Source organism: Palaemon carinicauda, chromosome 1 (assembly GCF_036898095.1).
Source record: "Palaemon carinicauda isolate YSFRI2023 chromosome 1, ASM3689809v2, whole genome shotgun sequence".
NCBI classification, from domain to species: Eukaryota; Metazoa; Arthropoda; class Malacostraca; order Decapoda; family Palaemonidae; genus Palaemon; species Palaemon carinicauda.
This window is the reverse complement of record NC_090725.1, coordinates 299,371,556-299,384,612: the sequence shown is the minus strand read 5'-3', so window position 1 is coordinate 299,384,612 and position 13,057 is coordinate 299,371,556. Positions and strand designations below refer to the sequence as shown.

At 47.5% G+C, this 13,057-nt stretch overlaps 1 protein-coding gene across 2 annotated transcripts in view; it reads left to right on the top strand.

The window, feature by feature from the left end:
- LOC137658069 (poly [ADP-ribose] polymerase 2-like) overlaps positions 1–3,588 on the top strand; it is a 130,131-nt gene extending 126,543 nt beyond the window's left edge. For both annotated transcript variants that reach the window (XM_068392771.1, XM_068392770.1), the window contains exon 10: positions 2,903–3,588. In XM_068392771.1, the coding sequence (XP_068248872.1) occupies positions 2,903–3,056 (154 nt within the window). In that variant the 3' untranslated portion in view covers positions 3,057–3,588. The remainder of the gene's footprint in view (positions 1–2,902) is intronic.
- Positions 3,589–13,057: the final 9,469 nt, after the last annotated feature.

Below are 13,057 nucleotides of genomic sequence, written 5' to 3'. Positions count from 1 at the left end.
CAAAGGAAAGGGGGGGGGCGCATGTTCCGGTCCAGGCCTATGGTCAAGACCTGAAGGATACCTCTCCATCATTCAGGCAGGCTTAGGGACCTTAGTCTGGCCCCTCTTCAGATCCTACAGCTACTGCCGAGTGTCCCCGTTGCGCGTCGACTTCATTCTAACCAGCAGGGGACGCATTTTCACACCTTCACATCTTGCAGTAGAGATACCGGGATGATTGAGATTCTCTCAATACCACCATCGGCTCTCTCATTCCAGGCAGGGGAATGTTTCTCTCAGACTATCCGAGCAGAGCCTCATAGAGAGAGTGTACCTAGGGGTCTTTGACCTTGGGTAACCAGCAAGTGCTGGTCTGGGGGACCTGATCGCGACAGCTTGGAACCTCAAGCTTCCGCTAGTCTTCCCCCCAGTCTCAGTCCCCGAGACACTGGCAAGATGCATTCCGGTGATGGTGGGACAACTTCGACGCCTGCGTCTTCCCTCCTTTTTGTCTGCGGACAATGGGCCTCAACAAGACCAGGTTGTCTGTCAACCTTTCAATGGGAGAGCTCCACTGGGACTACGCGCAGAACGGTTTCTGGACCCTCTGCTTCCCCTGACGGAACTCCCGGGAGAGCTTCTCCCACGGCGCAGACTACTCAAGCAACCACACTGCGACATCTCTCCCGAACCGGGACGTCGCTTCGGCTTCATGCCTGGAGACACTACGCTTCCTCCTCTAGAAGAGACAACCCGCTACAGTCGCGGTACGGAGGTCGCGTCATCTGCGATAGTCATCCACAGGGGTCTCCCAGGCAAAGTGAAGAGTCTAAGGTGGTTGGTGCCGTGGGAGATATACCCCTTCCCTTGAGGCCTCTTCTCCAGCAATAACAGTCTTATTGCCTTTCGGCGGGAGGAAACTCCTTTCCGCTCTCGGCAATGAAGCCTGTCGCTCAGCCTTTCCCTGACCTTCAGGCTTAAAGGGATAACTTTCCTGCCCGCTGGATCTATCCTCGCTCAAGCGAAGCTACGATCGTCCCTGCCCTAGTCGGAGGAAGACCTCCAACTTGGAGCATGGCTCGGACTTTTAGTCCTTTAAGAGATCTTCTCAAGACCCCTTTTACGACAGGCCTCGGATTGTATTCCGCCTTGGGTCTTCTGCTCACTCTGGCCACGGCCAGTGTGTAAGCAATCTTCTTGGTCTCTTACTACTCCCCCCTTTCTAAGGAAGAGGGGAAGGCAACATTCAGGCTCGCTCCTGAGTTGTTGGCTAGACTCAGAATCTGAGGGTCCCGACCCTTCGGTCCGATTCATTCAAGATTTCGAGTCTCCATTCTGTGTCTGATGTCCCAAGACCTTCTCTTTCTTGCCAGTAAGGAATCGAGAGGTTAGCGCTGGGAACAGCTGCAGTTTGTCCTCAGTTGCAGCCGATTTGGGAACACAAGGAGGACATGGGGGGGAGTCACCAGTATACCTCTTCAGCCCGGACTCAAGGACATTCATCTCGTCCTGTCTTCAGACCCTCCCCCGTCACGTCGCCCTACAGCACGATGTTGGATACATCGCAACGTCCCTTGTCTTCAAGTAATACTACTCTGTGACGCAGGTGCTACAAGCTGGAGTCTGGAAGCGTCTGATGACCTTCGCAGCCCGCTTCCTGCAGGGCGTGACCCACAGGAGTCTCGATACGTTTTTTATCGCTCTGTGGTGGCTACACAACAGCTGGTCTAACCTCAGGCTCCCTTTTGGACAGGTAGCAGAAGGTTGAGGGCATTGTTATCAGGTTTTAGTCTGCATGAACGAAAGAAGTATGTCTGGCCCTTACTTCTTTCTTCATCATCCCCTCTACGGGGAAGCAGCATCCTGGTCTCTGCATAGCTGACCTCGAACCTCTGCAGGTAAACCATGCTTCCTTGTGTTCCGAGTATCGAGTCAATACTGTCGCGTCCCCCATACCCTGACGAGGTGGTATTGGGAACGTCCTAACCCAGAGTTCCTTCTGGAACTCCAGGTCAACTGCCTAGGACGAGTCACACTTCTTCCTTCACACACAAGCTTACGTAGGCCACATGGTTCCTTGCGGAGCAAGGAACTTGTGAGGTGCAGGGACTCCTTTTCTCGAGTGCGATTCACTCGGATTCTGAGTCCCCGGGTAAAGCCAAAGCCAGTATGGCTGGGGACTTTCCACCCTTCCTAAGGGATAAGTCACCCTTTGTAAATAGCGTGGTTTGTATTTCGGTTACGGAACAAATGACAAATTCGAAGATAATTTGTATTTTTCCTAACCATACAAACCTTAGCTATTTACACATATTTGCCCGCCAGCCCTGTCCCCCAAGACAAGTCCTACCTCTAAGTGAAAGTGAGTATTCACGTGTGTGTGAGGGGGAGGAGGGGTAGCTAGCTACCACTCCCCTACCCCCCCCCCCCCCCCCCCGCTAACTAGCGCGGGGGTAATACACCCTCGTTAAATTCTAATGGCTCGCCATTTCAGCTACGCTAAAAGTAATACCCTTTGTAAATAGCTAAGGTTTGTATGGTTAGGAAAAATACAAATTATCTTCGAATTTGTCATTTTTTATAACATTTCTAACCTTTTCAATCTCCCTCTCTCCAAAAAAATATTCAACTACTAGGGCCTTGATTCGAACTATTTTATGTATGTCATCCTAGGAAAAACTGTCAGAGCAAGGAATTTTTATATTTTGTAAAATTTTTGTATACTGTACTTGAATGATAAAAAAAAGAAAAAACTGGAAATTATTGGATGTAAGTTACCTCCAATATCGCTGAAGGAAGTTGAAATCCTTGAGTGAAGAATATGTCCAGTGGTTCTCAAAGGATTAAATTAATTTTATTTTCCCTTTTTATAATGTATTTAGTACTACAATATTGACAAAAAAATCCTATTTTGTAATTTCAGGTCGGATGGAACAGTTGTTCCCATGGGCCCAGGAGTGCAAACACATGGTGACAAATCAAAAAATTATTCATTACTTTACAATGAGTATATAGTGTACGATCCAGCCCAAGTCCGTACAAGGTTCCTACTGAAGATTAAATTCCATTTTAGATAAAAGTTGTCATTTCCCTTAAAACCTAACTACGCCCAGTAGTTTTATTGTATTTATTTCTCCCAATGAATCAAGCAAAATTTGAAATTGCATTCCAGGTAAATTTATTTTTACAGTACTGTATTATTGTTTTAAATGTAATAATGGCATTTGGATCAATTTAATAAAAAAGGTAATGGTTAATCCATTTCACTTAGGAATATAAGATATTCCACAATTTATGTATGTATTATGAGCAGATGATTGCACTGATGGTGAAGTGAATGATTATTGATCTAGATGTTGCCTTATAAAATTATGAATACAAGCCATGATTTGGATCGTATGGCTATTACTTGAAGAATTACAAATACTGTTTCCCAAAGATATTTTGATTACTCCCTGTTGCTGAGATGTACTTATATTAAATACTTTTGGATAATAATTACTGTGTAAGAACCTTTTTTATGTATTTTAGACTATATTTTACTAGCACAAGTTTGATTCAGGTGTGAATTTAATGTTAAAAAAGGCTGAATAAAAGTTTACTGAAATAGGTTAGTTTTTAAGACTTAACCACTTATTTCTTCTTGATCATCATCTTCATCTGCTCCTAGGCCTATTACCGTAAAGGGCCTCTGTTTGATTTTGCTAGTCGTCTCATTAATCATTAGGTGTCCTATCATTTGGAAAACTACTTTCCAGTCGCATCAATTATCTTCTAGCCTTTTTCTGTTTTATGACTGTAGCATCAACAGCTCAGCTCTGTTTCCCAAAATTGTATCTGGATCAAGAATGATTTTGTCTGACTTCTCACTCTTAACTTTGTTTCATCCTTTCTACCTCTTTCCCTTTCCATGTGCAGTCTTAATGATTACTTGTATAAATCAGGAAGAACCAACTGATATCTGCCTTTTTTTCAATATTAATCTTACCCGATGATCATGTAGCTGTCAACTCCGTTGCCCGACAGAAATCTACGGTCGGGATACGCCAGCGATCGCTATCCAGGTGGGGGTGTGCTCAACAGCGCCATCTGTGGTCAGGTACTCAAGTACTTCTTGTCAACAAGACCTCAATTTTTCCTCTGTCGTGCCGCCGGCAAGACCTACATGGATACGCTGTTGATTTTGGAGTCTTTTGTTCACGATTTGGTGATGTATTTGCTCTGAAGTTTAGCCTTCGCTGTTCAGGAAGCTTTATCCTTAGCTTAGCAAGCTTTTGGAATTAATTTGATTCATTGGTTAACGATCTTTGCTTAATTTTGGAATTCCCCCTTGACTACCTCTAAATTCAAGATGTCTGACCATTCCCAAGTTCCTAAATACAGGCAATGTAGTGTTAGGACTTGTACTAGGCGTCTTCCGAAGGCCTCTATAGATCCTCACACCGTATGTTCCAATTGTAGGGGAAAATCCTGTCAATTGGAAGATCGATGTGGGGAATGTGCTGGGCTTTCGGAATTCGATTTTAATGAATTCCTCAGATATGCACGTAGGTTAGAGAAGGAGAGAGATAGGAGGAGTTCTTCTCGCTCTGTGGATTTTTCCTCTCCCCATGCCCCTCAACCTTTTCCTTCCCCTGTGGTGGTGACTCCCGAACCTGCTACGAGTGCTCAGCCTGGAATGGCTGATATGTTGCGTGCCATTCAGGCTCTCGGTGAGAAGGTGGAGTCGTTGGTTAGTGACCGCAATCAGCTCTTGGCAGATGTCAGAGAGCTGAAAGCGAAGAGTGCAGTGGGAAGTGTTAGTGCTAGTGATGTGCATAGTGTCAGTGTCAGTGTTGCGCATGAGGGTACATCTGTGCGTGCCAGTCGTCCTCCCAGTCCGGGACCTCTTGCAAGCTCCCAAGCCCAGGGGAGAAGCAATGTCGAAGGACCAAAGGGTTCGGCAGGCCTTGATCGGCGCACAGATGTATCCTCAGTGGTTGCGGACGTATCTGCTAAGGATCGTCCCATCCACTTACAGACGAATGAGCCCTTACATTCCTCGTCTGTGGAAGAGGTTTCCAGGAGGAAACGGTGGACCAAGGTCTCACGACCGCTCAAACGTAAGGTCCCTTCCGAGCTAGTCCAACGGCCCAGGTGTAGCCACTGGGTCAGTTCGGACTCGCCGCAGTCATCTGATGACTGCACACCTCCCAAGAGAGGTAGAGTGGTCCCTCAACAGGCCTCTGCTCCGTCTGTTGTTGCTCCAACCACAGTAGACCCTAAGTGGTCCATGCTGCAGACTATGCAGTCTCAGCTTGCGGCTTTTATGCAGGAGTATCATGCCGAGAAGGTTAACACCTCTCCTGTTAACCTACAACCCGCAGAGGTTGTGCGCTCAGCAGATACTGCGGCTGCCTGCTCCCACACCCCATCTGTGAGAGCTCCTCCACCGATGCGCAGTCCTCACTGCCAGACGCATGTTCTTGCTGCACCATCTGCTAACATGCGTGAGCTGCCGCATCAGGAGTTGCCGGGTTCCAGCACTATGCGGCATTCTCCTCAGCCCATGCAGCATGCTCTGCAGACCTTACAGCATGCTCCGCATACCATGCAGCATGAGCCGCATACCTTACAGCATGCTCTGCATACCATACCGCATGCTCCTCAGCCCACCGCAGAGCCTCCCACACACCAGCCCTCTGCTTTTGTTGTTGCCAGCTCGCAGACTGTCCAGCAGAGGCATGATGATGGATCCGCAGGTACGCATGCACCCGTTCTGCAGGATTCAGCCGTTCAGCTTGCTGCTCTGCCTTTGCCTCTCACAACTCAACTTTCGGATGATGATGTATCAGATGATGAAGCTGCTCATCTGGATGATCCTCACTCTGATGTTGAAGGACACAAGTCTTCGCCACCCTCCTTAGACTTTCGCAAAGTCCTTGCTTTGTTCAGGGATTTGTATCCTGAACACTTTGTGTCTGCAACCCCTCGTTCTCCTCCCTCCGAGTATGCTCTGGGCATGCAGTCTGCTGCGCCTGCCTTCACCAAGCTTGTTCTCGCCAGATCATCTAGGAGAGCTTTGAGGGTTATGGGGGACTGGTTGCATTCCAAGAAGCAACTGGGAAGGACCTCTTTTGTGTTTCCTCCTCCCAAGCTGGCTTCTAAGTCGAGCGTCTGGTATGCCACGGGAGAGGAACCTGGCTTGGGGGTTCCTGCCTCTGCCCAGGCCGACTTCTCAAGTCTGGTTGACTCTCCCCGCAGGTTGGCTATGAGGCGTTCGAAGATCTGCTGGTCCTTTTCAGATCTTGATCATATGTTGAAGGGAGTCTTTCGTGCCTTCGAGATATTCAACTTCCTCGATTGGTGTTTGGGAGCCTTAAGCAGGAAGACTTCCCCTTCAGATAAGGACTCAGCCATGCTGATCATGTCTAGCATGGACAAGGCAATTCGGGATGGGTCTGGTGAACTTGCGGCTTCATATGTTTCAGGAGTCCTCAAGAAGAGAGAACATCTGTGCTCCTTCTTATCTGCTGGTATCACTCCTTGCCAGAAGTCAGAGTTGCTGTTTGCTCCTCTCTCCAAGTGTCTGTTTCCGGAGGAGTTGATTAAGGGGATGGCTGCCTCTCTCATCCAGAAGGATACTCATGACCTCATGGCTTCTTCTGCACGTAAGGCTAAAACCTTACCTTCCGTGCCTAGACCCTTCCGCCCTACAGCAGTTGATACACCTGCTTCTAGGTTCATCCCGCCCTTTCGTGGCAGAACCTCCAGCAGAGGAGGTACCCGTGCAGACAGTCACCGTGGCAAGTCCAAGAAGGGTTCCAAGTCCGCAAAAGGCAAGTTTTGACTGCCTTTCTCTCCAGACAGCAGTAGGAGCCAGACTCAAGACCTTCTGGCAAGCTTGGGAGAGCAGAGGTGCAGACGCTCAGTCTGTGAAGTGGCTAAGGGAGGGATACAGAATTCCGTTCTGCCTCAATCCCCCTCTAGCTACATCTCCCATCAACCTCTCTCCCAACTACAAGGAGAAGGACAAGAGGCTAGCGTTGCAACAAGAGGTGTCGCTCTTGCTACAGAAGGAAGCAGTGGTCATAGTCCGGGATCATCAATCCCCGGGCTTTTACAACCGTCTCTTCCTGGTAGCCAAGAAGACAGGAGGTTGGAGACCGGTGCTGGACGTCAGTGCTCTCAATGCTTATGTCACCAAGCAGACGTTCACGATGGAGACGACGAAGTCGGTCCTAGCAGCGGTCAGGCAGGAGGACTGGATGGTCTCGTTAGACCTGAAAGACGCATACTTTCACGTCCCCATACATCCAGACTCCCAACCTTTCCTAAGATTCGTTTTTGGAAAGGTTGTGTACCAGTTCCAAGCCCTGTGCTTTGGCCTAAGCACGGCACCTCTTGTGTTTACGAGACTGATGAGGAATATTGCGAAATTCCTTCACTTGGCAGACATCAAAGCCTCCCTCTATTTAGACGACTGGCTTTTAAGAGCTCCCACAAGTCGTCGCTGTCTGGAGAATCTCAGATGGACTATGGATCTGACCAAGGAACTGGGCCTCCTGGTCAATTTAGAGAAGTCCCAGCTCGTCCCATCCCAGACCATTGTTTACCTGGGTATGGAGATTCAGAGTCGAGCTTTTCGGGCTTTTCCGTCGGCCCCAAGGATCAACCAAGCCCTAGAGTGCATCCAGAGCATGCTGAGAAGGAACCGATGCTCAGTCAGGCAGTGGATGAGTCTAACAGGGACACTTTCATCGCTGGCCCTGTTCATCGAGTTAGGGAGACTCCACCTCCGCCCCCTTCAGTATCATCTAGCTGCTCACTGGATAAAGGACATGACGCTAGAGACGGTCTCAGTTCCTGTTTCCGAAGAGATGAGGTCTACTCTAACGTGGTGGAAGAACAGCATTCTTCTCAAGGAAGGTCTATCTTTAGCTGTTCAGACCCCCGACCACCGTCTCTTCTCGGACGCATCAGACTCGGGCTGGGGTGCGACATTGGACGGACAGGAATGCTCGGGAACATGGAATCAGGAGCAAAGGACACTTCACATCAATTGCAAGGAGTTGTTGGCGGTTCATCTGGCCTTGATAAACTTCAAGTCCCTCCAGCTAAACAAGGTGGTGGAGGTGAACTCCGACAACACCACAGCCTTGGCTTACATCTCCAAGCAGGGGGGGACTCATTCGAGGAAGTTGTTCGAGATCGCAAGGGACCTCCTCATTTGGTCAAAAGATCAAAAGCTCACGCTGGTAACGAGGTTCATTCAGGGCGATATGAATGTCATGGCAGATCGCCTCAGCCGGAAGGGTCAAGTCATCCCCACAGAGTGGACCCTTCACAAGAATGTTTGCAGCAGACTTTGGGCCCTGTGGGGTCAGCCAACCATAGATCTGTTCGCTACCTCGATGACCAAGAGGCTCCCATTGTATTGTTCTCCGATTCCAGACCCAGCAGCAGTTCACGTGGATGCCTTTCTGCTGGATTGGTCCCATCTCGACCTGTATGCATTCCCGCCGTTCAAGATTGTCAACAGGGTACTTCAGAAGTTCGCCTCTCACAAAGGGACACGGCTGACGTTGGTTGCTCCCCTCTGGCCCGCGAGAGAATGGTTCACAGAGGTACTGCAATGGCTGGTCGACGTTCCCAGGACTCTTCCTCTAAGAGTGGACCTTCTGCGTCAACCTCACGTAAAGAGGGTACACCCAAGCCTCCACGCTCTTCGTCTGACTGCCTTCAGACTATCGAAAGACTCTCAAGAGCTAGAGGCTTTTCGAAGGAGGCAGCCAGAGCGATTGCCAGAGCAAGGAGGACATCCACTCTCAGAGTCTATCAGTCTAAATGGGAAGTCTTCCGAAACTGGTGCAAGGCCAATGCAGTTTCCTCAACCAGTACCACTGTAACCCAGATTGCTGACTTCCTGTTACATCTAAGGAACGTTAGATCCCTATCAGCTCCTACAATCAAGGGTTACAGAAGTATGTTGGCAGCGGTTTTCCGCCACAGAGGCTTGGATCTTTCCACCAACAAAGATCTACAGGACCTCCTTAGGTCTTTTGAGACCTCAAAGGAACGTCGGTTGTCCACTCCAGGCTGGAATCTAGACGTGGTCCTAAGGTTCCTTATGTCATCCAGATTTGAACCGCTCCAATCAGCCTCTTTTAAGGACCTCACATTAAAAACTCTTTTCCTCGTATGCCTAGCAACAGCTAAAAGAGTAAGTGAGATCCACGCCTTCAGCAGGAACATAGGTTTCACATCAGAAACGGCTACATGTTCCTTGCAGCTCGGTTTTTTGGCTAAAAACGAGCTTCCTTCACGTCCTTGGCCTAAATCGTTCGAGATCCCTAGCCTGTCCAACTTGGTGGGGAACGAACTGGAGAGAGTACTTTGCCCAGTCAGAGCTCTTAGGTACTATCTAAGAAGGTCAAAACCTTTACGAGGACAATCAGAAGCCTTATGGTGTGCTGTCAAGAAGCCTTCGCTACCAATGTCTAAGAACGCAGTTTCTTACTACATCAGGCTTCTGATTAGAGAAGCTCATTCTCATCTGAAGGAAGAAGACCTTGCTTTGCTGAAGGTAAGGACACATGAAGTGAGAGCTGTGGCTACTTCAGTGGCCTTCAAACAGAACCGTTCTCTGCAGAGTGTTATGGATGCAACCTATTGGAGAAGCAAGTCAGTGTTCGCATCATTCTATCTCAAAGATGTCCAGTCTCTTTACGAGAACTGCTACACCCTGGGACCATTCGTAGCAGCGAGTGCAGTAGTAGGTGAGGGCTCAGCCACTACATTCCCATAATCCCATAACCTTTTTAACCTTTCTCTTGAATACTTTTTATTGTTGTTTTGGGTTGTACGGTCGGCTAAGAAGCCTTCCGCATCCTGGTTGATTTGGCGGGTGGTCAATTCTTTCTTGAGAAGCGCCTAGGTTAGAGGTTGTGATGAGGTCCTTTAGTATGGGTTGCAGCCCTTTATACTTCAGCACCTAAGAGTCGTTCAGCATCCTAAGAGGACCGCTACGCTCAGTAAGGAAGACGTACTTAATAAAGGCAGAGTAATGGTTCAAGTCGACTTCCTTACCAGGTACTTATTTATTTTATATTTGTTATTTTGAATAACTAATAAAATGAAATACGGGATACTTAGCTTCTTTGTTAACATGTATGCTGGTCTCCACCCACCACCCTGGGTGTGAATCAGCTACATGATCATCGGGTAAGATTAATATTGAAAAATGTTATTTTCATTAGTAAAATAAATTTTTGAATATACTTACCCGATGATCATGATTTAAAGGACCCGCCCTTCCTCCCCATAGAGAACCAGTGGACCGAGGAGAAAATTGAGGTCTTGTTGACAAGAAGTACTTGAGTACCTGACCACAGATGGCGCTGTTGAGCACACCCCCACCTGGATAGCGATCGCTGGCGTATCCCGACCGTAGATTTCTGTCGGGCAACGGAGTTGACAGCTACATGATCATCGGGTAAGTATATTCAAAAATTTATTTTACTAATGAAAATAACATATTTCAGTTTCCATCATATTAGTTGCTTTATTGCAGTTGTGCTTGTATGTAATTTTGAATTGTTATATTCCTTTCTCTTACCATCTTCCTTTTCATTTTTTCTCAGTTTTCTTTTAATTTTAGATGTTGAGTTTGTTCCTACTAAAGTACAAACTCTCGTCCTTTAATAGGAGTAAGCTACTCAAAGTCTAACCATCAGTTGTCTAGACACTCACTTAATTTTTTTGTCACAAGCAGTACAGGCATACTCTTGCTGCCTCTTCAATCTTGCCAGTTTTAACCTTTCTATTTTTTCTTTACAGTTAAATGGAGAAGTGTTAGCAAACAATTGTGTCCAGGTAAACATGATAAAAAGTGATTCCTCTAGGGCTGAGTTCTTTGAGGGAATTTGTGTTAAGGAGAAGCAGCCCTCGCCTTGCTCTTGAGGCTTTCTTTAGGGAAAGTGAAAGTATCACCTCTCTCAAGTGAAGGTAATGCTTCTCCGTCTTTTCTTTGTGGCTTGCCTGTTTCTGTTCCGACTAACGAGCTGGACCTGTGGAAGTGTTGGTCTTCTTTGGGTGTTATTAAGCCATGAGCATCACGACCTATATGAAATGTTATTAAACCATAAGCTAATTCGCTCTAAGAAACTAGGTAGTAGATCTAAGTTGTTGACAGTTACCTCTGATGCCTTCTTCCTTACGCCGTTCCTCTACATTATTTAAAAGATGTTCCAACTTCTTTCTGCGGCTTGTTCGGCCTCATGTGACACGATCGAGCAAGAGCAATGGCCATTTAACCCCCGGACAGCCTCTGGGTTTGAAGGACCCCATCACTTCTCCAAATGAAGTGGCAGTGCCCGCCACCCATGTGGACACTTTGCGTCATTTGTGGCCGCCTCTGGATATATCTGGTTCCCCCGTGAAGGAATGGCTTTTAGAGGTGCTGAAGTTTGGGGCACTGCAGAAGCACACAGAAGGGATTAATCATGACCTTTCCCTTCCCCTCAAATCTCTGGAACGGAGTTTCTACCATTAGGTCTTGTGTCCTGAGCTGACGCCTCCTCCACAGCTCCTCTCCTATTAGAGGAGTTGCAAACAGGTGCTACCCAGAGTTCCTGCCATGCTCGTGATCCCCCTGGGGTGAGCACGCAAGCATTTGCGGTTCATAAAGACCAAGTTGGGAGTTAGAAATGTGTAATAATTTCAAGCTTTCAGTAAAGGTTTGTTTTGATAATTTTGAAGAAAATTTCTTTTCTTTGGCTTTATGTTTGACCAAAGTATTTCTTGACCAGACATTATGAGACTTGAAGTGTCTTATTTTTATCACCTTTGTTTTATCTGTCACAGACAAAGAAAATAACTTTGAAACCTCATTTGTTCCGGCACAAATACAAACCCTTGTCCTTTACATAGGGATAGAGTATCAGTGAAGCTGGATATATGGCAGTTGACCTTTCGTAACAAGGTGTGAATAGGTGGCTGAGAGTGGTGATGCCCTGCCCCCTGCTTTTGCTAATTGAGCATTCCCTTTACTGTACATTTAGCTGTCGGTGATAACAGATTTTTGGCTTAATAATCTTCTTATTTTCAGCATGTTAGTGATTGTTTGCTCTGGGGATGCCTGTGGATATGCGAACTTGCCCAGGGGTGTCAGGAGGACGTTGCGTCACCTGAATGAGTGGTAAGAAGGATCCACTTCTTGTGCCCTACCAGCAGATGATACTCTTGCACACAGGAATTTCCTTGTGTCAAGTGTTGGGAGTGGTCATCCTTAATGTGGCTTGCATTTGGCAGAAGGAAGAAGAGGTCCAGAAGGGATTCTTCACCTTCGGGGTCATCCTCAAAGTTGAAGAAATCCCGACCTCTTCCTCTGACCCTGGGTACACTTCCCTCTTCCCTGTTGTTTTCTCTGGAAGCCAAATGGAGAAGAGTAGTGGCCCTTTAACTTTAGGCCAAGTTTTGAGGCTGGAAGACCTTCCCGTTTCCCCTAAAGGAACGGGAGAGCTTCCCCTCAAGAGGATCCTCATTGTCTTGTATACAGGAGTTTTTCTTCTCCTTCGGCTTGTCTCCATCAAGAGTAGTGAAGAGAAAGTCTCTCCTTGGTTTTCTCCCTTCGAAACCATCTGCCGTCAATAGTCTGTCACCTATTGAGACTACTGTACTGTTAGCATGTCTCCTGCCCGCCTTCCCTACAGCCCTATGGGATGCACACGCTGCCCATATTTAGGATCCCTATGTTAGCGAGCAAGCATGGCCGCACTCACACCTGAGCATGCGAGCTCTTTGTAACATTTTTTAATTGGTTAATCTGGATCCACAAGACTCCTCCTCCCCTGAGCCCATGGTAGTAGGGTGTGTGGTACCAACAATCACTCATATAGGTCTGGAATAATTTAGTTACCATGTTCGCACCTCACCACTTCACGCGTCACCCAGACGCATCTCACCATTGCGTGAGTTACCCAGGCACACCTCGCTTACTCACTCGCTAACTAGACATGCCTCGCCATTCTTTGTCACTTAGACGTGACCCATAGGATTCAAGACGCACTTCTACAGAGCGCGCATGTGCCCTCAAACC